Genomic DNA, 24,688 nt, shown 5'->3' on the forward strand with positions numbered 1-24,688 from the left:
TGCCAAAAGTCAGGGGTCAAAGTCATGCCAGGTAGATATCATTGGTCAGGATTACAGACTGCTGAGGGCAGGCAGTGAAGGATGATGGAGGGCTGAATTAAAAGAATTGTGCAACTCTATCAGCCTAACCACAGACCATCCTTGCTGTGTCTATAGGTGTAGTGCTGTGTGCATGTTTGGACATATGTCCCAACATATAATATAATATAATATAACACACACACACACACACACACACACACACACACACACACACACACACACACACACACACACACACACACACACACACACACACACACACACACACACACACACACACACACACACAAACACACACCCTCTGAAATGTATTATTTAAATCCATCTTTTGTCATGCAGACAGCTGAACGCAGACTCGCCTGGAAGTTTTCAGGGTTTTTGGGCAGTTGCCAAGATGTCCCAAGTGCATCTCATAGTCCTAATCTATGTATCCCATATATCCAGCCTTTTGCACACAGGGACAATATTCCATAAGTCCTTCATCAGTATTAGTAAATGGTGTAAAGAAATTATATATATATATATATATATATATATATATATATATATATATATATATATATATATATATATATGCACACAGGAAGTAGTGTCGTAAATGCTCATAACTCATCAATCATAACTTTCGTAGCACACTAAACCACTTAAAGGACCTTGAATTCATCGTTTCCATCATGGCCCAATGAAGTCACTGGTCCGTGGGAGAGAGCTTACTGGATTCCCATTTGCTCATGGGGTGATAATTCACCCTTGACCAATAATAAGCTGTTCACACAGTGTGCAGCTATAGCAGGCGATGACAGGCTAAGCCTTCATGTAGCATTGACCCTAAGAGGAAAACAAGGAAGAGTTGTTTCAACTTTTCAAATCAGACCATACAGTATAGTCTTAGTCTATAGACTATAGCTGAATTACTGTGACTACCTCAGTCCACCATTCACACCGTATAGCAGGAGAACACCACAAAATGTACATAATGAATATATATATATATAGTGAAATGGGTCTCGAAGGACATGCAGGTTTTTAAATGGCTCCCCTCTATCTACACATTTAGTATCTGTGTCTGAGAGATTTAACCTTCGTTACTTCCTCCCTTCTATTTATAACAGTGTCATAGTCCTGCCTGCACTTTGATAGTACCAAGTGATCTCATTTACACACACTCGCTCACACGCACAATCACACACACACACACACACACACACACACACTCCTGCTAGCGCATACTTTTGCACGCATACAATCTATGCGTGAATGATGCCAACAAATACTGATAAAATGTTTGAGCAATGACTGAAACAGATGGAAATACTGCTCTGAATGCCACAATGGCTGGGCATTTGGCAGCGCGCCACATCTGAATTGTAGCATGTCCTAATGGATCAGCTGAAAGCTATGTGAATCCTTCAGTATCTGCCCTGACTACCTGCTCTCTGTCTCTCCCTCTCTGTGCCAACAGTGATCCGGGGCTCTGTGCCCACTGACAGCTGAGCTCACTCTGGCAGACAACCGGCACTCCTGCACACAACTACATGAGATGCATAATACAGAATGAGAGGCCACTGTCATGATCGGTATTAAAGCCAAAAGCACTGCAATGTGGAGTTTGAGTTGCTGTGCATAGTGTGGACACAATGAAAGGAAAATCTATAATAAAGGCTAATGCAATCTGCGAGGCCTGAAACAAATTAAGACCATATTTCATGGTGGTGTTGTGATGGATTTCAGTATTTTGTAAGATATTCAGTTTTCTTCACCCCTGAATAATGATCCATTATTTTATTTTAAATAGTATTTTAGTATTTTTTTCAAACAACACAAGCTTGACAGATCAACACAACCAATATAAAAACAACACTGCACATAACAATGACAAAATAAAGTTTAAAAAATATATATTATCATCATTATTCTTTTTCTTGTAACACATTTAGGAACAACACACAGAGTGAGGGAAAGATTGTTCAATGGGTGCCACTGACAGACTGGACTGAAATGAGATTTTTAAGTATATCTGACCCGAACCCAAATACTGATTAGGTGGTACCCTGAGGATCTCTTGAGATCTCATAGAAACTCAAATGTTAATCATCCAAACCACAATTATGCATTAAATGAATTGTTTTTTTGTCTTCGGTTTAGTTATATTTATTGGATTTTCTTCCTGAGGGACTCGTCATAGTGTGTTGAAATATTTTTCTCATCAAAGAAGACGTTGCAAAGTTGGAATGAAACATGTCAAACAAGCCTACAGATGTCCCATTTCTATTGCATATTACATGCAACAGTGACTAATAGAATCAAGAGGCAGAAAACACATTAATATAATCATGAACAGGTTGCCAGTTGTTGATTTAAACAAAACAAGTCATTATTAAGGGATATACACACAAGAAGACAAGATACCCAAAGACAAAGAAAATTGATTATCTATTTGTTTCATATTATGTTTTACAATTCTATTTGTATATTAAGCTGAAACAGCTGCAGCGATCTGGATTGTTTGTCTGAATATTGTTATATGTTCATATAAACTCTGTGGGGAGTGATTGTTATTTCCATCTAAGGGCCTGCCATTGCTCTGTGAGGGCTTGACGTCTTGACATCAAACATTGAGATGCTTGTCCCATCAGTGGCACAAATAATGAAAGAGGGCTCTTCTGTGTAAGTGACGCGTCTCTTCCTCACACCCCATGTGGTGGTGATTCGTTCAGCTTACTCATGTTTCTCCTCCCAACAAATTAATATTTATTATAGTCACTCAAGTATTCAGCTCAGGGGACTTATGACACCATCCGGACTGTGCAGCGCTCTCACATAAAGGAACTCTGTGAGATGGTTCTATTTTCAGTGACCATTATCATCTCAACTCTGCCTGTATGAGACAGAGGAGGGTCACAGAGGAATCCTTTGGTGACACTGCTGCATGATATCAATAAACAATTCGGCCTCTGTGTGCCGCATCTCTGAACAGGCTGTGTCCTAGCATGAGATGTCATATGCAGTGTAATAATATATGTTATGTGAAATCTGTTCCAGACATTAATCAAATGTATTATAGCTAACCAACCAAAGTCATAACAATAAGCAAGGCCACATGATTGATGGATCAATTCAGCTGATCCATCACTGACTGCTGGGAACTGTTTCCACTGCTATTATTTTGCTTCTTACCATATTTTAAATTGTAATTTGTATTATAATTACGGCTGAGACTAAAAATAATTTCCATTATGGATCATTCTGCTGATTAATTTTTCTAATTAATGTCCACCACGGTTTCCTAAAGCCCAAGGTGATGTCTTCACATTGTTTGTTATTATCTTTATATATGTATACCAAAGTATTAAAACGGTTGCTGATCAGTCATTTCTGTTAAATAATTGACTAATTTTAGTTAATTAGTTTCAGCTCTAATATTATGAACCGTGTGATATTCCTCTACAAATGCAATTAAAGTGATTTTCCATCCATGGATATTAATACAATACTATTAACATAGAATGAATAACAAATATATAACTATTTATTGCAGTTTTTATATATTTATGTAAACATAGATGTTGTATTATCATTATTATCTGTTTATGTATCACATATTTCCATATTCAGATATATTTGATATGTATAGTAGCATTTGAGGAACAAAGCATTTAATACACTTAATAATAAATGAATATAATTCTGTTATTAGAAAATCAGTGTTCTAACTAGATATGTAATGGTAAATGTAAGTAGCAGCAGATTTAGATTTCTCAGCTCCAACTTCACAAAACGCATCCTGATGCACTTTAAGTAACCTTGAAGAACCACACAGAGTCCTGACAACATTCTGCTCTGCTTTCAAATGACTCACTGTGTTATTATGTACTGTATGCCAGTTCATATTACATTCATGCTTTTAAACTTGTTTATATAAGTATGATTTCCTTTCATTCATTCTTTTTTCCTGCTTATTCCTGTTCAGGATAAATGGGAGCCTGGAGGCTATCCCAGCATGCACTGGCACGGAAACATTGCAGAGAGCTGTTTTCAGAACAATTTAATATTCCTGTTGAACCAACAAATAGTTTTTTTGTTGGTTTGTAGAGATATGTTGAGTGGTTATAGTGTAGCTGAGTTGTCCACTTACCCTGAACTCGTGTGATGCTTCAGTGAGGGCACGAGGGCAAAGAGAATTACGACTGCTGATGTGATGGACCGCTGCAACACCTAAATCACAGAAACTGGGCTCAATTTCAGTTATGACAGAACAGCTCATATACAGAACATCCAGGTCATTCAATTTAAAGTTATGTCTGGAACTTGTTTTGAAGGAAAAAGGCAATGATATTAAATACCCTTTCCTTAAGACATTAGTTAAATAATCCAATTAATAGTTTGAAAGTTTAAAAAGTTGAAGTGGATCTGGTCCAGTAACAGCAGGGCAGAAATAACAGGAGTTCACCAGTGAATCTATACTCTGAACATTAACTTATTCTAAACACCAAAGATACGTTTTGCCATTGTATAAAAAACAATTACGCTCTGTGAAATGAGGTAAAAGTCAAGGCCAAGTGACCATACATTTACAAAAAACAATTACCTGAATTCAGAGGATTCTATTACAACAAATGAAACATTAGTAGCTGTCAGTTAATACAGTGAAACCATGTAAGAACATGGCGGAAAGGAATCCATACAATGAGGACTTGGCTCAGTAACATGCAGATACTTTAAGAATGGGTAGGGCACACATTAATCGCTTGAAAGAAAACATGTATTGACAAGAAGCTTCAGTCAATGAGCAAACAAATATGAGCCTTAATACCACTGAATAACAGATACGTCAGCATGGATTTAAAGTGTCAGTGCTGCATGGGATTTCGCTCCTTTTATTGAACAGCCATCTTTAGCGGCATTTCACATGTTAAATTAAAACCAGAAAGCTTCTTGGAAAAGCAAGTGTCTAGTTGTTGGAAAGAGCCGGTCTCTTTTGGCACATGAACACAAAATGAGTTTAATTCTTAAAGGACTGTGGAATTCAGTTCTGCAGAAGATGAAAAGTGGGTGTGAAACTTGTAAATCATGAAGGGTGATGGAAAGGCTTTCTCAGGTGCCACATCTTATGGCTGGTTCAGTCCTTCTTTTGTGGTCTGTGCGTGTTGCCCCGGGCTCACCTAGACAAGAAACCGATAATTGAATGACCATGCTCCAAGGTGTGTATATGAGTATGTAATAAATCTGGAATGGAATAAATTGCCTACATTATAGGCTAACATAACCTATCAAAGTGTCCACTGTGCCCTAAATGCTCCTCTCACGTATTTACAAATAGGTTCTAGTAAATAGCAAGTGAAGTGGGACTCTTAAATTTGAGATGCGTGTAGCCATCAGACGGAACTTGACACCGGTGCGCAAAGAGAGCGCGGAGATCAGGTTAGAAACATGCATCGCAACAGAACATCTCCAAATCGCATTCCGCATACTGAAATCTAATCCGAGGACATGAGGATGTGTGACATAATCCCCAAGACATCTGAAAACTGCGCTCCTCCAAACGGGGCTCCAGGGGTGGTTTGGAGAAGTATGTGGACCTCTGTTTGCTCTTGCGGGGATATATAAAAGAGGGGCGGACACCAACTGCCCCAAACGTCAGAGCGCACTTAACTATAAATCTCTCCAAACTGCCCTTTGCGCCTGGTGCGGTGTTATGCACAGACATCTGTCCTGCTTCGGTCCAGTATGAGGACAACGCGTGTGGAAACTCTTCGAGCTGCATAGACAGTAGCTGAGCCGGAGAAAAATGGAGAATAAATACCCCCATCTGTGTCGTTTACCATGTCAAGATATTGTCAGATGTTGGCGATTATGAACATTTAACGCAGCTCTGGATATAACGGCGCTCTAACAGTTTTATCAAGAGGCAGACAAGAGCTCCTTGCGCTCTGGGAAACAGATAGTGTACACCTTTTTGCGCCCCGCGTATGCGCTGGAGACGCTGATGTCTTCATTGGACTCCTTTCAGTCGGAGATGGTGGAACTCTCTCGGATTTCCAACGTGGAAACGTAGCATCCAATTAATCAGCGACTGCAACTGTACCCCGTAAGGCGCAGTGGCACTTGGTCTACTCTCTTGAACACCTACCTTTGGACTCCAAAGTGTGGAAAGACGCATGGTTTGGTTACTGCGCCGGATCGGAGTATGAAAAACACACCTGGTGCCGTTTTTTTAGCTGTTATTTCTATCAGGACATGAACCGAATTTGAACTCGTTTTAAGGACATTTTTCGGATTGTGGCTGTTGAACGATTCATGCAGCTGATTCAGCTTGGGACACTAAATGAGTCGCGTTTTCTGTTTTGGATTTTAACAATAACAGCCAAGCGAGTTTCAGGTCTGCATGGGCCATATTTAAGGTAAGCAAAGCAACATAGGCCTATTCGTTGTATCATTTGAGAGTGTAAAATAAAAATATTCTCATATCCTCAGATTATTTGTGCACAAAGGGCATACGAGCCTCACTTCAGTAATATTCGTTGAAATAGCAAATCTAAATGAAAAATGCAACTTGTGCATTTGTTAGGAATTTTGCATAGCACGTTTAAGCCCATTATTTATCCATGCATAGCTGTTTAGGTTTACTGCAGACTCAACATGCCATTAGACAGAGTCACGTAAGCTTCAGGGATCGCCATCTGGCCAACTCACTATTATTTAGGCTATCGTTGCCAACACGCTTTGGTGCGTGCTTTAACCAACGCAGGTTTTGTGTGAGTCGCACCCTCCGTGCCTCATTATAACTAGCTCAATCCCAACAACATGAATATATCATCTTATATTATCTTTATTTCTGTCAGTAGAGAATAAATAGGAGGCTGTTGGTAATCACAAATGTTTGTAATTTAAAAAAAAAAAAAACACTTTTACGCACATTACGCATTATTCTTTCTATATTTGTGTCAATATATAACTGGACATTATTATGTGCATAAAAGACACATTTTCACTGTGATTAATTTATTTAGAATTTTCTGGTATGTTTACTCTAATATTCATATTTACAACTAACCCCATTATGAGACAGAGACAAAGTGAAGATCAAAGCCTCTTGATGTGATGATGACACACAGTTATTAATACAGAATGAGTCAGGGTAAGTCTGGCCACACCGTTTCAAACTCTTTGATGACTTCATTATAAACAAGAGTTGGCCTACATTCTGATTGGACTGTGGTTGTATTTAGATTCTATTAATTTAGTTTATTTCGAATCAGTTTTATTGTTTCTAACTATTTCAAATAAAATAGCCTCTCTTATTGTTGCAGCTTTCTTCATAGGAACTGAGTCTAAGATGAAGTTATGGGATGTTTTGGCCACGTGTTTGTTGCTCCTGAGCTCTGTTGCTACACGGCCTCTCTACCAAAACACTCAGCCAGCCAAGAGGACTTATTTCTCCAGCAGCTACAGTGATTCTGCGTCCCTGTCTGTGGAGGACGAAGAGCGGGCGTTCCAGCGTGAAGACCACAACCTGCAGGAGATCTCCATGGAGGATCAATGTAAGGCACATGGCATGTTTTGAACAAAATATTTTGTGATGTGCAGTCACTGTGATAGTTTCTTAAATGGCGGATGATTGGCCCACATTTGGCCCAATTGGGGGCCATGTGTTGACTGTTCAGAGGAATAGTAGAACATATAGCTCATACGGGGCATTTTGTATAAAGGCAATTCAGACATGAATTGCCTTTATTTGGTTTGCTGGCCAAGTAATTACCACTAATTACACTTGAGAAACAGCAGTCAAAGTGATAGCCAGGGCTGAGCCAACAGTGGAGAGTCCTACATTGATAAGGCTCTCAGACAGGCAGGTTATCAGACGGAAGATCTTAATTTGTGTTTTATTGCTGCTGTGGGTTACATCACACTGATGTCAAAACAAGGCAGCAGCATGAATAAGAGTATGAGCAGCGCCGATCCCAGATGTCCCTCTCCACATTTCCCCTTCTTCCTTTGTTTATGTTCACCTCTGCCTCTAGAGACCCGTGACCTTTACCCATCTGCCAAAAGTCAGAAATCATGGTTTTTAGAGAAGGCAGTGTGAACCAGGTCGCAGGAATTTCCAGGGAAGAGGCTGGACAACACCAGGACGTTTGAAGCATCAAGTGAGAGTTCTGTGTTTATGTTCATTTTAACAGCGACAGTGGGCAGGAATTTATTTTGTTTGGATCAATGTGACACTGTATTATCTTCACACAGATGTAGACACAGCCAAGAACTAGATAAGGAATGGAACATTTGGACAAATGTTTGTCCTGCCACCTCATATTCTTGTTTGGACCGTGGTGACATCACTGATGTGCTTTGTAACCCAAAACCATTAACTGTGCACTAATACTGTAAACAACACTGTAGCTCCAAGATGGGATGGGTCTTTTGGTTTGTGGGTGTCAAAGAAAAAGATATTCTTGTACGTTTAAAGGCTAAAATCTGCAGGCAGCAGCTGCACGAGGAGACTGGTATTGTAGTATTTAGCCAATGAAAATGATTGCTTCCACCGGCACAGTCTGTCAGCAGGTGTACACTGTAGCCACCCTGCCTGTCAGCTGACATACAATAAGAGGTGTCTAAATCAAAGGGCAGGTGTGTCTAAACAGATTGTCCCAGGCTCACCTGATATTCAAAAAGCGGTCCAATCAGCTGTGGCGCACAGGCGGATCAGATGGCCTTTGCGCTGCCAGAGGAGAAGGTAGGACAAGAGAGATAGGTGACACTGCAATAGAGAGGCTGTGTTAACCACACCACCACCTGCCAGACATCGCACACCGCCACCGTGACTTCTTGACACACACGCATACACTCACAGACACATGCAGTTAACGTAATTAGAGTTGGACCACTTGTTTCATTTCAGAACAATATGTCATCATGATTTTCATACGTCGGCTATTGTTGCCAGACATGCAGCCGTTGGAATAGGAGAGACTTTACTCCATAATAGAATCAACATGTAACACAGGAGGGTAAAAGACTTTCAGTCAGTCCTCATTTCTCCACGCAGCAGATGGTGGAGCTGTCCTGTGCACGTTTTGAGTTTCGGGCAGACTACAATCTGCTTCATCTTATTGACTCAAAACATATGATTTCCTTTTATTTGGCCTTTGAAGTCTTGGCATTCTAAAATGACATCCATGATAAATTTAAATGACTGAAAAGCAATCTCTTACTGTGTCTCTTGGTGGTGTAATTGGTCTGTTCTACTGTATCAATACATGCAATTGGTGTGTAAAGGCAAGCGGGGTTAACTGAAGCGGTATAGCTGAACAACCTTTAACGGCTCAGGTTCTGTGAGTTTCTAACCTAATGTAGGCAGCGTGCCAGCCCATGTTATGAATGCGAAATCGAGTCTATAAATTTTCTTCTTCCGACTACAACAATTCTCAAAATGAAACTGACAACACACTCTTACCTTGAGCCGCCAACTCATCCCCATGAAAAGAGTTAAAGCAGGGCACCTGCACGTCGATATGAACAACTCTGGGCTGCTTTCTGCATTCCTCTGCCTGAGAGTAATCCATAAATCAGCATGCACTGTTTCTGATCTGCACATTTCTCAGTATTTATGGACATTGTCTGCATTTGTGTCAGCATGTATTTTGAATTGATTTAATAGAAGTGCATTTATTCAATCCTGCATGTTATGTAAGTATCTTTGTTCGTGCATTTAAAGAAGTATTTTAACATTTTGTGAAATACACTATTTCGGGTTAGGGTTAAGATTAAATAAACAAGATATAACACGTTAATTATCTTTAGAGGTAGGCGGGTTGTGTTACTGTTGGACAGAGCCAACTGTCCCCCTGTTTCTCTTCGTTTAAGTTATTCCTTATTCCCTATATGTCATGTTTTTGTATATAAACATTTTTCCATTCATTTATTGTTTGTCTCATCTAGGGCTGCAAAATTCTGGGAAGATTCAAGGTGGAAACCTTCCATGGGAAAAAACAGGAATTGAGATATGAGATATATGGAAATATAGGGGTTATCTGCCCAGGCTTATTTACAATATTGTAGGCATATAAGAACTAATCTTTTTATTATGACCAAACATAATCCATTAATTTGTCAAATACATAAAGTGTGATATTTCCATGTGGGGAGTTAGTTGCTAGGCAGCAAGTTAACGAATAGGGAAAGGTACTTTGAAAATTCGATCCGACAATGTGGGCTGTGTGCAAACTTAGGGTTTAAAGTTAAACAACTAATTTATAAAAGACATGTTAATGAAGAATGAATGGAAATAGATGAATTAAAACTCCTCAGTTAGCTCAATCGAGCTACATCCCACATGGTTAACAGCTAGCTAGCAAAAAGTTGTTAAGTTTTAAACGGTGTACTTTGCTCTACTATCTGCTGGTTGACTGAAATCTTATACACAATATATTCACTCCAGTAATGTAATCAAAACTTACATAAAAGCATGTTATCCTTTGGCTCAGACAGTGTAGTGTTGGCTGTGCATGTGATGGTAGAATGCACTGTGCATGCAGAGGGTTGTAACTTTGCTGAGTTCCTATTTAAAAGGGATACTGGCCAATTATCTGTACATGTGATGAAAGAGTGTGCTGCTAAATGCAGTGCATGGTTACAATTCAATTGGCATACTTTTGACCAAAACTTGCCCTAAGACCTTGTTTTCCTTTTGTATGTGTATTTTCCTCCAAATAAGTTCATTATTAAGTCCTTTTTTTTAATTTGTGATTGTGCAACTATTCCCCAAATTCCCAAGCTTAACTTCCCTTGAAAATGTTCTGACCCTTTGCAACCCTAGTCTCAGCTAACATGATGTGATTTATTTCCTACTTCGATCCCCTCATATGTTCTTTTGCGTCAACACGTTTTTTTTTTCCACAGGGATATTTAAAGTTGAATCTGCGTATACAGTCTTTGAAAGCACCATCATTGATAACCATGTTGGTGACATTTCAGAATGTCCATGTCAGTGATGAAATTATTTTAATACCAGTTTTATAAGTGAATCTGTTCCTTCTGTATCTTTCAGATGACATCGCAGGTCCCTATCCAGAGCAGTTTGATGATGTAATGGATTTTATTGAGGCTACCATTGGCAGACTCCGGAGATCGTCAGAGCCCAGCGGGGGATCCAAGGGACGGAGGGAGCAGAGACAGAGAGGAGCAGCAAACACAGGAGGCACGAGAGGCGAGAGGAGAGGACATGGCGACAGGAGGCGTGGTCGTAGTCGAGGTGGTAAAGGAGGGCGAGGCGAGAAAGGGAAGGAGAGCATATCGGTGCAGACCCGAGGCTGCTTGCTAAAGGAGGTTCACCTCAATGTGACGGACTTAGGGTTGGGCTACCAGACTAAAGAGGAGCTGATCTTCCGGTACTGCAGCGGCCCCTGCATGGAGGCGGAGACCAACTATGACAAGATCCTCAACAACCTCACACACAACAAGAAGTTGGACAAGGACACGCCCTCTCGCACCTGCTGTCGACCAATCGCGTTCGATGATGACTTATCTTTCTTGGACGACAATGTAGTGTATCACACACTGAAGAAGCATTCTGCCAGGAAGTGTGGCTGTGTCTGAGGAAGTGACAGACAAGACCATCATCAGTAAACTAAGGATCATCTTTACAAGCTGGTGGGATCTTTGTTGGAAATGGACATAGGAGATCGGAGCGGGAGTGTATTGTCTCTCATTTTTGTCAGTAGTGGTCAAAGACGATGGAACAGCCGTTAAAGAAGCAAACTGTACATTCAACTTTTACAGTCCATGCGCAGTCCTTTAGAACCCCTGACCAGTATTTGACGGTTCCATCAAACACATGCAGAAATGTATGAGGCCTGTACCAATTCACAGGAGAAAAGACACTGTTACACTTCCATATTTGCTAACTGTGCGGTCTATAAGGAGACAGTGAAAAAAAAAAAACTACTGACTAAGTTGGCTTGTTCATCAGTTTTTCCATAGCTGACTCCATAGAGCGTGAATGAATGATGAACGCGAAGATTTGAGGAGTATATTCAGCTGCAGTCTGAATCACTTCCACTGCATAGTCTGGATGTTGACATTTACATTCAGAGCCAATGGATGACAAATACCACACCACAGTTCAGCAAAGACTTTTGGTGCAACGCATCTACATAAAATCCAATTTTATATATATATAGTGCTGCTCATAAGTATTCATACCCATGCTAAAGTTGACTAAAAAGAGGAATAAAAAAAAATCATCTTTTGGAAATTAATCTTAATGCCTTAATTAAAAAAGAGGAAAAATCCGACCTTTTAAGGACACCAATTTTCTTTGTGAATGAATAATGTATTCTAAATAAATAAATGTTCATCCTTAAAATACAGGGGCCATAATTATACATACCCTTTTTTTTTATAGGATACTATGATTAAAATTAATTAAAATAGCCCCACATCATCACATACCCTTCACCATACCTAGAGATTGGCATGGTTTTATTTCAGTTAGTCTAATAGCTGGTTTGATTTGCATTGATATGGATCTTATCTCAGTTAGCTATTAGGCTAGCTGAAATAAACATGCTAATCTCTAGGTATGTGAAGGCTATGTGATATTGAGGCTATTTTAATTCAAAAACCAAGGAACATGGATGTATAGTATCCTGGATCCATGAAATAACTGGCCTTTAAAAATAAAAATCTGCCTTCCTCTATGGGAATTTAACATAGGGGTATGTATAATTATGGCCCCTGTATTTGGGAAGAACGTGTTGGCCACAACCATTATTCATTCTAAGTAGTGTCATATTGGACCTCTCTCATTTTAAGGCATTAAAATCAATTTCAAAACATGATTTTTTTTATTCACAGTCAACTTTATAATTATGAATACTTATGAGCAACACTATATATGTATAATGTGTGTGTAATGTATGTATGTATATATATATATATATATATATATATATATATATATATATACACACACAAATATATACACGTGTGTGTAAGAGGTATATTTATTAAGATGCAAATTAACTTATTGTTATTTATTTCAATCCATTTTATGAAAGAAATTGTCATTTTTCCTATTTATTTAAAAGCTTTGTTTGTGCTGGATGATGCCAATGTGGAGCATTTTCTCAAGCAAAATCTAAAAAAGGTGATCCAGAACAGCTAAACACTCTCCCACACATCCTAATGATGCTTATTCACTTCACTTACTGTAGATTCCAGAGTTTCTCAATTCATTACTCCAAAGGATCATCATTAGCTATCCAGTTAAGATAAGGGTAGAAAGAGACACAGATAAGGGGACCAATAGAAGATTTTTAATTGAATTGATCTGTTGTTTTGGAGAATTTTTAGAGACGACAGGGTATTATTTGGGGGACATTTCACCTCATTTTTCTCTGATGTGACCATGCTAACACAGGGGGGACTTCAGATGCTGCTCTCTCAGCAAATTACTTTTTGTTGTTTGTTTATAAGACAATTGTCAGGTTAATAACCCAGGATAGATTTAATGTCACTCCAAACAGGAGCCATCACATCTTTTAATTGAAATCTAAAGTCAACATGAGAGTAGTGGTCTCTCCAAGGATCTGCAGGTGCCTTTTAGGATCCACCTTTTGATGCCCAGAGTACAGAAGCTGCCTATCAGCATACATTACCCAAAATCTCAGTCTGGCCTTGCACCAAGTCTGAGCAAAGGCTTTGCAGCGGTTCCTGTCCCAATAGGCTTTAAAGCTAGACTGCTTGTGTTTCTGTCTCGACTTTGACAGACAGGTTTTACTCCCTGAAAGGGGATTTGAAAGTGATCCTCTAACATGAGTCTTAACCAAATATCCCTGTAGGCAAAGGCATGTTGGTGAAGGCAGTTTAAGGAAGATCTAGCAACTGTAGCGGCTGTCATCGCACAACTGATGTAAATATCTCAAGACTAGACGCTTGGACAAAAGAATATGTTTTGGAATTACAGACGGAAGACGAGGGGTAGCCTCAACATGCTTTCTACATGTAATAATTTGTTCAGTCAAGTTTATTCCCAAACTATACACAAATATGAATCCAGGAAAACATGTGGCTCTTTAAAAGCAAGTTGCTTTGCCCATCAAGACCCTGCGAGGGGATCGTTTTAAGTGGAACAAAGAGAGCCCTCGGGTAGGTCTTGATGTTAGGACGGATTAGGGACCAAGGTATCTGTGCCCACCCAGCAGCAAGCAAGCCAGCTTTACTGTATAATCCCCCTGCACACAGAACAAATCCACTGCATCAAGCTGAATTAAGGCCAAACACTACACAGAGAGGGAAAAAAAATTGAGCTTTTATCACAGCATACCTCATCAATTGGATCATCTTCCCCTTTAACAACTGATTTGTCTATAAACCTTTCCAGATGAGAATGTGCAGTTAGGAGACTTCCCAGAACCCTTAGAGTGCCTTGCTAATCTCCGATACCATACATTTAAGTGTGTAAACTGTGACCACTAGCCCTCTCATCTTCATGACTGTTTGCTCAACTGTTCCTTGGCAATTTTAGTCCTCTGATTTGGATTTAAAGGTAAATAAGTAAAAGGTAACAATGCGAAGGAATCCTCAGTGTTAATAATAAAAGAAGGGATTGATTTCTTTTTCACTCATTGTTTGAACACCTCTGTGAAAAACCTGTCATGTCGTCTCACTTGTTTTGTGTTACAGAACCAAAGCTCTCTGCAAACTTTATTTTTGTACAATATTCATTTTATAACTTTTTACAGAATTAAACTTGTTTCTATTAAATGAGCGTGTCTCCTGGTATTCTGCCATGTACAATTATGCGCCGGTGCCAGATGGTGATAATTTGCCTGTGATGTGTTTACATAAGCATCATGTAAAATTGAGGATGAAAATTTGAGAAATGGCCTCAACTGTGTGGCGTGCATTCCTGAACATTAGCCCAGGGTCTTACAGTAAACAAAAGCTAGCCGTAAAGCGCCACTGAACAGTAAATCAAGGCGCTATGTTCCCACTGTGCAAAGATCTGTAAATGCTGACGAGAAGATGGCAGCAGTACAAACAGCAAGTCATTAAGGACGGGCTCAAGGTGTGTATACAACGTATAGCTAAGGTACGACAAGCTGTTTTCAAGTCCAAGTCTAGATTCTTGTAATACAAGTCACAAGTTAAATTCCAAATATTTCGGGCTTCTGAATACTGACCAGAGTTTTTTTAATCAATGATGTTTAAATGCTTTTCGTTTTAAAAAATATGGCATGTCTCTTCAGTGCTTAGGCTTTATAATTAAAGCAGCTCTTAGCAGTAATTTTATATAAATAATGGATCAAATGACCATGTGTACATAAAAGAGGTCGCTCATAGTGACAAACGTACAGAGAATTATCACCCAACTCTACAGAGCGCTTCGCCGTCTTTCAGCTCATTGTTTTGGTTTTATGGTCCACAACTTTAATGCCCTTTCCATTTCACCGTTTTCATACGTAGGCAGCTGTTAAAACTCTTTAAAAAAAAAAAAAAAAAAAACACACACACAAGGCAGACAGACAAAGTAGCTAGCTAGTTCACTAGCTGGTGAACATAGTGGAGCACTTAGCAGCTAAAGAAACATTTCCCTCAGGAGTTGGTAGGGGCCAAAAAACGTCGATAAAAGACAGCAAATATTTACCAGGTGTCCTGAAGCATGGCTCTAATGAATGATAATGTCATAAAGTAACATAAGATAGCCGGTGCAACACAGAGGTCTTCTTACTTGATGGTTTTATTACTTAAGGTGCAAAACAGTTTCGATGTAGAGTTACATTTTACATCAGAGTCCATCAGAGGACTCTGATGAAGATGTAACTCTACATCGAAACGTTAGTCACTGTTTTGCACCTTAAGTAATAAAACCATCAAGTAAGAAGACATCTGTGTTGCACCGGCTATCTTTTGTTACTTTATACCGTTTTTGTCCTGCCTTGGTTGCACCGGATTGTTGTGGTCTGCAGAAGCGCAGAGAACTTTCTCTTTCTTATCTGAATGATAATGTCACTCAAATGATTGCATGTTTCACTTTTTGTTTTTACTGCATGTCTTCAGTAGTAACCAATGGGCTTGTGACTGAGTGCCACAGACATTGTCAGCCTCATCCTTTAGTCCACAAATCTGGGTCCTACTTGTTAATTCACGTCAAGTTCAATGTGATTTGATCCTACAGGATATCTAGAGCTGACAGTAATTAGTGGTTGCTGGTGGCCACAAAAAGAAAGTTTTCTTTGCGACTATTTCTTGGGTAAAAGAGGTTCCGATGAAAACTAGTCATATAGAGGTCTATGGAATATTCTGAATAACTAGGACACAGTATCTGGGGTTGAGTTTTTCAAACTTTTTAATGCTTTGAGCAGCACAAAAACTAGTTTTCACCTCATCTGTAGTGGGAGCATAAATAGATACCCCTGCAGGTACTGTGGGAAGATGTTTCATTGTAATTTTGATGAACTGACCCTTTGACAGGTCTGCATAAAAGTCTGCTTAAAATGTCTGTACCTGGAGGCTCTGGTTTTAGCTCCACACAGTTTCTCTTTTCCACGTGCCAACTGATTCATCACATGCTGGTGGAGTCAATCAGACAGCAGTCACTTCTCACGCTGCTGCTGGCTGAGAACTCTTTCTCAAGAAGAGTGTGACGTCAGCCTTTCCCCCATGAAGCCTCTCTCCTCTCAACTCTCCACTTTAGTTGCTCTTAAAAACATCACTCATTGTTTTAGTCGTTCCATATTTCTTGTCCTGGTATTTCTCTGTCTCATATTCATTTTATGGCCACAGGAAGTCTCCCAGGACACAGACATTCAATTGTCTGCTTGTAACTTTGGTTGGCTAGGAATTAAAAACTGCTCTACAGTTTCGCCCATTGTAAGTGACCGAGTAGAAACACCAGCTAAATGACGGGTATGGAGTGTAAAGAATTTCTGTCTCAAATCATCAAATATCAGTTACTGAGTAATTGGGTGGGAAAAACGGAAAATGTGTTGTCAAAACATTCTCGTCATCTTGCCGGTAAAATTCTAATTTCTTTGTTACAAACTACTTTTAGTTGAAAAACACTCACATTTAGTTTGTTGTTGTAGGCAGAGGTTGCATTGCAAAGAGATGCACTGTATAAAGAAGACAAACATGGGTTCCATGAGATCTGCATGTTGTGGTTTTCTCTGTCAGTTAAAACATGTTTAGACACTGTACAGGTCATTCAAAGAGAAAACAGAGAAATGGCTCCACTCCGTAGGTGTGCTATACAGTACAGTTATTTCCAGATTATTTGCTTTGCAAAGACAATGCAACAAAAAAAACATACTGTATGTTTGTAGTCACAACTAAGTTTTATCTTATAAATTGAGGCATGAAAGCAATTTGAGCACCTAGAAATACAATGCAATTTGGTACTTGGGCTTGACAGTTCATGTTTAAGTCAGGGTTGCATATCATAGTCTTCATTAACTTCAATTTGCTGACAAAGATTGAGAGAGGATGTTAAAAACTACAGAGACAGCTAGGAAGTGAACCTTAACATTAAGATTTTAAATATAATTTCTTATTTATTCATCAATATTAGAAAATTGCAGCACTTGCAGTAAAGTTTACCAATTTAATAACTGTGCAAAAAGTAGCCTGTCAAACCTTTATTAAAAGCAGCGAGTCAAAACGCCGGCTTGGCCAGAAGTGGGTGTACCGCATATCTGCAGGTTAAAGCCAGTGCCTCATAAAAACATATTTGCCAGAATAATTCCTTTGAACAGCTGGTAAAAGCAGATCTATAACTTCACTTTGGGTTAAATATATCACTATTTGACAAGAGGTCTTGAGGTGAAATACAGCATGTCGGAAAAAATCTAAATTAGCAGATGTCTGACTGTTTTGTATTTAACATCCAACAAAACTGCACAGCTTTAAAAAGCGTAAACCCTTAAAAAAAAGAATAGAATTGGCTGCAAGTTTGTGTACGTCTTTGCAATTTACTTTTTACAAACCTGCTCTTCATAGTTAATGAACACAACCAGACCACACAATCTGGAGACAATTTATGAGGCATTAGCAAACTCTGGAGATGTGGGAGGAGAGGATAATGCAAATGATGAAAATAAAGTCCATATAAACAAAACAGATGTAAAAAGCCAAGTTCTTCCAGGGGTTGATAAATTGTAATGAGAGGAACAGTTTTATGTATAAAACTATATTATGCTTGCAAAGTAAAAATGCACGCACATTTATGTGCTACCCCTTAACACAGAAGCATGCACATAAATACATATATGCAAACATTACGAGAGGGAGGACAGGACTATCCACTTTAGTAACTTAATTGATGCTCCTATGCACATTTTCTGACAATAACTCAGTGTTTTGGGATTGATCCTGAGAACTTCTGGTTACCATGAGATAGATAGATAGAGAGATATATATATATATATATATATATATATATATATATATATATATATATATATATATATATATATATATATATATATATATATATATATACACACACACACACAAGCCCACCCTGTCTGCTATTCCATTTAGATGAGCTGCAGTTGAGGCACCTCAGATCTTGCGTTTCTTCCACTCCGGTTCCTTGTCAGCTTCCTCATCCTCCTCCGATTCCTCTGCAAACACAGGCTCTGGCTGGGTCCTAAAGGGAAACAAAAAGGGGTTTTGATTTAACATTTCTTTTCGGACAACTGCAGATTAAACAAGACACAAGTTTAATATTATAAATGTGGACAAATTATTTCTTCTACACAAGCCAACTGAAGCTTAAGATAGTTCAGGCTGCAGATGTGATAGTAGAATGGTGCAGAAGACTTTAACTCCGACCAAATTTAGACCTGCCTTTACAGGGCTGATCCTTCAAGCCAAGCAAAGAGCTGTGGTAATGACGATTAGCCTACTGCTTGAGAGAGCTCTGCAACCAGGCAAAAGTAGTGTACTTTATCAGATTGATCTACTATAATGTATATGACTAATATAGTATATGTTTAACTAGAGACTGTTTCCTTGCAGTATGTGAAACAGTCTGTTTCATTTGGCTTACAACTTTGCTCCACGTTTACATAGCTGTCTGAGTCCGATAGCGATCTAAAGTCGTTCATTACTCTCCTTTCTGCAGTGTGAAGAGTGTACCTGTAAAACTGTACAACTCTTTAAACATTTATGTGTCACACCAGTAGGAAGAAACCCAAGTACCATCACAATAGCATTAGCAGCACTCCCGATACTCTTACTAATGAGAGAAACCCAGAAATGAGAGAATATGAGTAAGGAAAAGACAGTGAGGTGGACAGGGAGTGTGTAAATCATTTATTTATATTTTTTTTTTTTTACAACTGAAGATATGAGGGTTTCTTACTGTGTGTATGCCGGAGCAACCCAGTAAGGGTTTTCTGAAGCTTCCTTGGCGTGACGTAGGATGGCTTGCCGTGGGTTACTGTCATCGGTTTTATCTAAAGCAATATTCTTCACAATGAATGAAGACAGAGTGCCACCATGAGCTGCTACTCTTCCTCCACGACCTGTCAGGACACACGATTACTGGATTAGATACAGTTTAGACCTAGTACATAAAAAATACCTCTTTTTAATGTTGCATGACAGAATTGCTCTAATGTTAAAAATGTGAAAACACTGCAAGACACACTATTTTACTCAACTCACACAGACGCACACAATTTATTAATATAAATTGGCATAGTAATATATTATGCCAATTTATTATTGACATACTATCTCATACATTATGAGTTTTTATGACTTTAGGTAGAATTCTGTTTTGTACATGTATGTTCTTGCTCCAGAAAGTAGTGAGTAAAAGCTACACTGATCTTTGCGGTAGTTACAGTACTACTGTGCTGTTGGCTGTATTTGACTGCACTTAAGAGAACTTGCTGCTTTCCAGGGAGGACATTGTTACAGTTGTCTTCAAGAATCACACACACACACACACACACACACACACACACACACACACACACAGATTTCCTGCTGGAGTTGGACAGTGAAGTTGTTTGGGGGATTGAGAGGCACCTATTTCTTTTGCTTGTAAGCATCCAGCCAACCACCAAACATTATCTTCCACTTATGCAAAGTTCATAAGTGCGAGATAAACACACAGGATAAACAATATAAAGACAGCCTGTCGTCTAAAAACCACTGGCCTGCTAGCAAGTACTTTTTTATAAAACGGACCTACGTTTTCATTTTAAGACTATTCAATTTAAGTTTCTGTCTTTCTCTCAACCTGTAACTCTATATGTTTTCTTATGTATATACACAGGGACCCCTAATTCATTGTCATTTAGCTGAGCAGTGTTTTAATTGTCTAAATAGATTTTGACTACACAACTTTGACAGTAAGGTAAAACAAAAAACACTGAAATATTGAATATATCATATATATCAAAAAATTAATTTGAATGCAAAACTTATTTTCATCACCCCTTTTTAAATTGTTTAACTTTTTGTTTGTTCCATGTCAAAAAAAAACATTTGCACTGTATTGTACCGAGGAACCATTAGATTGCTGTAAGAACATTCGTACTTAAGGAATTATTGAGTGAAACGAAAATAAGAAAACAGCAGCAATGAGCCAGCTGGAATACAATGAAGCAGGAAATGTCTGGCACCTTGGCTTATTGGAACTAAACTCAAACTGTATCCATGATCGCGCATAGGTGAGACATTTGTAAACGTGTGTATTACATTAACAATACAAACAGATTGACCATGGGTTCCAGAGTAAGTTCGCAATGCATTTTATGTCCCAGCAGTTAAGAAATATGAGACAACAGCAGGCTACAATGAATCTTTGAGAGGCCAAGTGGGAGCAGTGCTGTTATAGCTCTTGACTTCAGCTGGATTGCATAATACTGAACACATCAACAACTGTGGTTTTGTACATCTGCCTCAAACTGAATCATGTATTCATCCAGTTAAGAACATGTCTTATACTACACTTGCAACAGTAGAACTGTTGCAGTACCTTGTTACTATAATCACATTGAAAAATTGTTTTTTCTCCCAGGGACACTTATTGTACATGCTATTGCATGCCTTTTTTGTTACTCTTTTGTCTATTTTCTTCTTACTGTTTGTTTATTCTGTGAAGTTAATGTTTTGCACTAGCAAAAGCAAAAACAAAAAAGCACTTCACCTGGTCCAGACACAGGTGGCTCGGGTTTGTGGGATTTCTTTGGGTCAAGTCGGTCCTTCTCCAGCTGTTTTCGTGTACTCCGCTGCCGGGCCTCTCTGAACATGGGTAAGGCATGAGCTGGAGACACAGGGTAAACAAGGATAATCAAGTTGCTTAGGTAACTGCAAGATCACATAACACAGCCGCACAAATAAGCAGGCAGGGCACCTGGCAATATGTTCAGAGTTCCGTAGCTCATGTATACTGCTAGGTCGCTAAATGAAGACAATATGCAAAGCTGAGATTTGGCAGCGTATTCATAAAGAAAGTGCAGAAACACAACCTCACCCACTACTACAACTTGCAGAAGATTTGCAGCATTTACGCAAAAACACTCACCTGTTGACCTTTCTGCCATTGTGCACACCACCATATTCATTATATCCCCCATGTTTAGATTCAGACAGACAATCACTCTGCCACTCTTCACACTTTTGTGAACACTATCACAATAAAGGCCCCAGCACTTAAATTGAGTGTGAGTGAACGTGTGCATGAATAAGTGTGAATGAGTGCCGCTGTGTGTGAAGTGCGTGCGTGCGTATGTATGTATGTATGTATGTATGTATGTATGTATGTATGTATAAGAGAGAGAGAGAGAGGTGTGTGTGTGTGTGTGTGTGTGTGTGTGTGTGTGTGTGTGTGTGTGTGTGTGTGTGTGTGTGTGTGAGAGCATTTGTGCTTGTGTAAAGTGAGTGTATGCTCTGCTCTTATCCTCAGGGGTTACAAAGAGACACTTTAGTAAAGGGCTAGATAAAGTGATTTTCCATTCAGGAGCCCTGTCCCTGTTCAGTGTTAATTCTTCTCCTCCACGCTACATTAAGCAAAAAGGTTACTGTTAACAGATTCCCTCGCGTTTCTCAATGGGCCATCACTTGCTTCCTGTCCCCTCTAATTTTCCAGTGCCAGGGCATCAAGTGCGTCACTCGCTGCTTGTGGCAATCAAATGCCTGCCTATTTCACACCCTGTTGGCATGGCAATGAAATCACATGATGTATCTGAAGTGGCTGCAGTAGCCCAAACAATAAATGGCGTCTGAATTGGGTCTTAGCAGCCAATCAGGGGCGACGATTCTGGAACTGTTCCATACGTGTAGGTAGATGATCTTAGTCTTTGGGCAAAGGAGCGTGAGGCACGCACAAAAGAGATGACAGCCTCGTGTGTTGGTGATATGACAGGATGACAGGTGGGGGGGTTAGTTAGTGTGTGTGACGTGTGGACCAGCAGGAGATCACGCCAGTAGAGGTGGGAGAGGCGGCTGTCCCTAGCGTGATCCGGCGTGACTGCAGACCACATGGCACAGTGTCCTGCGGCTGGCGATCCACTCATCCACACCCTGCTCCATCAGCTAATGGGCCCGTGAAAGCCGGGAAACACTATCATTCCTCGCAACGCCTCGGGTATGAGATAGAGTGTGTGTGTGTGAGAGAGAGAATGTAAATGAGGATTTGTTTGTCCTTTATAGCTGAGAAGGTTGCTCAGAATATAGTCTAATTGTCACATGATGGCCGCCATCGTTTTAGTGATGTTTCTCTCGTTGTTGTAACACAATGTGCCTTATCATGTGAAGAGCAGATGGGTTAGTGGCTTAAGGTGGACTAAACTGCTGGAGGGCTTTGAGAAAAGCACTTCACTTTAATTGCTTTAGTAATTGTTTACTAATGAAAAGTCGATGCACGGCAGGAGAGCGGGAAATTAAGTTAACGTTTATTAACTGCCGAATTCTATTATTCTTAGAAGATATGGATGAAACAGATTGTGAGAGTAACAGGCATAAAAGAACTTACGTGTGATGATGTAATCTTGTGTTAGCGTCTCTGCTTGTCTCTCTTTCCGCTGACTCTTCACTACACACAGCTTAGCCCCTCTGGAAAAGAGCCAGTTGGTTACAAATGCAGCTATTTAACATGCGTCATATCACGTAACATCATTTTTATTTACCTGAAGACACTTAAACCAACAATGAATTTATCGCACTAATAATTCTTTGCAGCACCTGCCTAATATTGCTTATGTCATGGTGCCACAGAGCTCAACTGTTGTCCAAAAAAACATGATTGACATGAAGTGTTTCTACATATATTAGGAACAGCAAACAAATGATTCAATTATGGTATTTGGTTTGCTTACGTTTACACAGTGTTGACTACAGTGAACACATACGTTCTATCTATTACAACAGTGTGGCTCTTACATGTGTTTTTAATAATTTTTGGTCAACAATTGAATTCTATGGCATAGCGGCAAGATATTTCAGGCTGTGGCTACACAGAGAATAACTGTTCGGATAAATTAATTATTGGTTTTAGACTTTTAATGAGAATTGTTAATGAAAAGGTCTTATTTCTAAAAGGTCTAAACTGAACATACCTGTGGCTTTTAACAGGGTCATAGTAGACCTTGGACAGTCCATTCCCAGTTCCCACCATTATCTGGTTAAGTTTTGGGTGCCACAGGCAGCGTACGACACTCTGGAATAGACAGACAGAAACAGCAAGATACAGTTAAGTGTTTTGTGTACAGTAACTGAAGATGGTGCATGCGAGGAAAGGAGGTCATGCTTTAAGACAGCTGCCCACAGCAGGTTGTGAAATTCTTTCTCTACTGTGTTTCAGATTTGCAAGGATGTTTCTGCTTCTCGGCTAACAAAAGTTAACAATCACAATTTATTGTCTGAAGTATTGTGAGTTTATGACCCAGGTTGGTTGTGGTACAGTGGGGCGTGGGGCTCAGTCCCAGCGTGCTCTGCTGCTCTAGTTGACTATATTTGGTTGTTGGGATGAGGGCTGGATCCTTCAGTCTGTGTGTGACAGATGGCCCAGTGCCAATACGCAAATGTGACCACATTTATCCAGAGGTGTGTGTGTGTGTGTGTGTGTGTGTGTGTGTGTGTGTGTGTGTGTGTGTGTGTGTGTGAGAAAGAGAGATAGAGACAGAGAGCAAAAGAGGAGCAGAGAGAGAAATCTACACAGTTGTTGGACAGTGATGAAGACCCTCTGTTCATTCTGAGATATGCGAGCTACACTTCCTGCAGTAGTGCCTCTTTTCCTCACACATTACAAACTCCTTTGACGACTTGTGTTTAAGAGTGTCATGTATGCATGTCCAGTAGTTGTACAGAATTTTTGAGAGAGTGAGTGTTTGTCTTTATGTGGAACAGAGTAGGCAATCTGGGGGGCAGGGGTCTAGTACAGGGGCGTAGGATGGGGGGTGGGTAGGACTACGACTGGGATGTCCAGATTCTGTGACGGTAAAAGCTGCTTAGCGCCCAGCTGTTCAGCTTCCCACCAGGATACCATGGGAAGGAGAAAACACACACACACACACACACACTTTACTTCAATATTACAATCAAAACTATAGAATATGACATCAAGTAATCATATAATACATTAGATAACAATTTTTCTATATAAAATTAAAATTCTCTCACCATGTAA

General features: G+C 39.5%; 2 protein-coding genes across 2 annotated transcripts in view; one reads left to right on the plus strand and one right to left on the minus strand.

Moving 5' to 3' along the window:
* Window positions 1–5,740: 5,740 nt before the first annotated feature.
* gdnfa (glial cell derived neurotrophic factor a) lies at window positions 5,741–12,558 on the plus strand. Its single transcript, XM_078271441.1, has 3 exons — window positions 5,741–6,443; window positions 7,353–7,583; window positions 11,087–12,558. The coding sequence occupies exons 2-3, from the start codon at window positions 7,379–7,381 to the stop codon at window positions 11,632–11,634; spliced, it is 753 nt and encodes a 250-aa protein (XP_078127567.1). The 5' UTR covers window positions 5,741–6,443; window positions 7,353–7,378; the 3' UTR covers window positions 11,635–12,558.
* A 5,504-nt stretch (window positions 12,559–18,062) lies between these two features.
* The window catches only part of wdr70 (WD repeat domain 70), a 40,833-nt gene continuing 34,207 nt past the window's right edge, over window positions 18,063–24,688 (minus strand). The window contains exons 14-18 of the mRNA XM_078270714.1: window positions 23,619–23,719; window positions 23,036–23,115; window positions 21,209–21,325; window positions 19,409–19,571; window positions 18,063–18,691 (exon numbers count right to left, since the gene is read on the minus strand). Of these exons, the coding sequence (XP_078126840.1) occupies window positions 18,604–18,691; window positions 19,409–19,571; window positions 21,209–21,325; window positions 23,036–23,115; window positions 23,619–23,719 (549 nt within the window). The 3' untranslated portion in view covers window positions 18,063–18,603. The remainder of the gene's footprint in view (window positions 18,692–19,408; window positions 19,572–21,208; window positions 21,326–23,035; window positions 23,116–23,618; window positions 23,720–24,688) is intronic.

The sequence above is a fragment of the Sander vitreus genome, chromosome 16, assembly GCF_031162955.1.
Source record: "Sander vitreus isolate 19-12246 chromosome 16, sanVit1, whole genome shotgun sequence".
Lineage (NCBI taxonomy): Eukaryota > Metazoa > Chordata > Actinopteri > Perciformes > Percidae > Sander > Sander vitreus.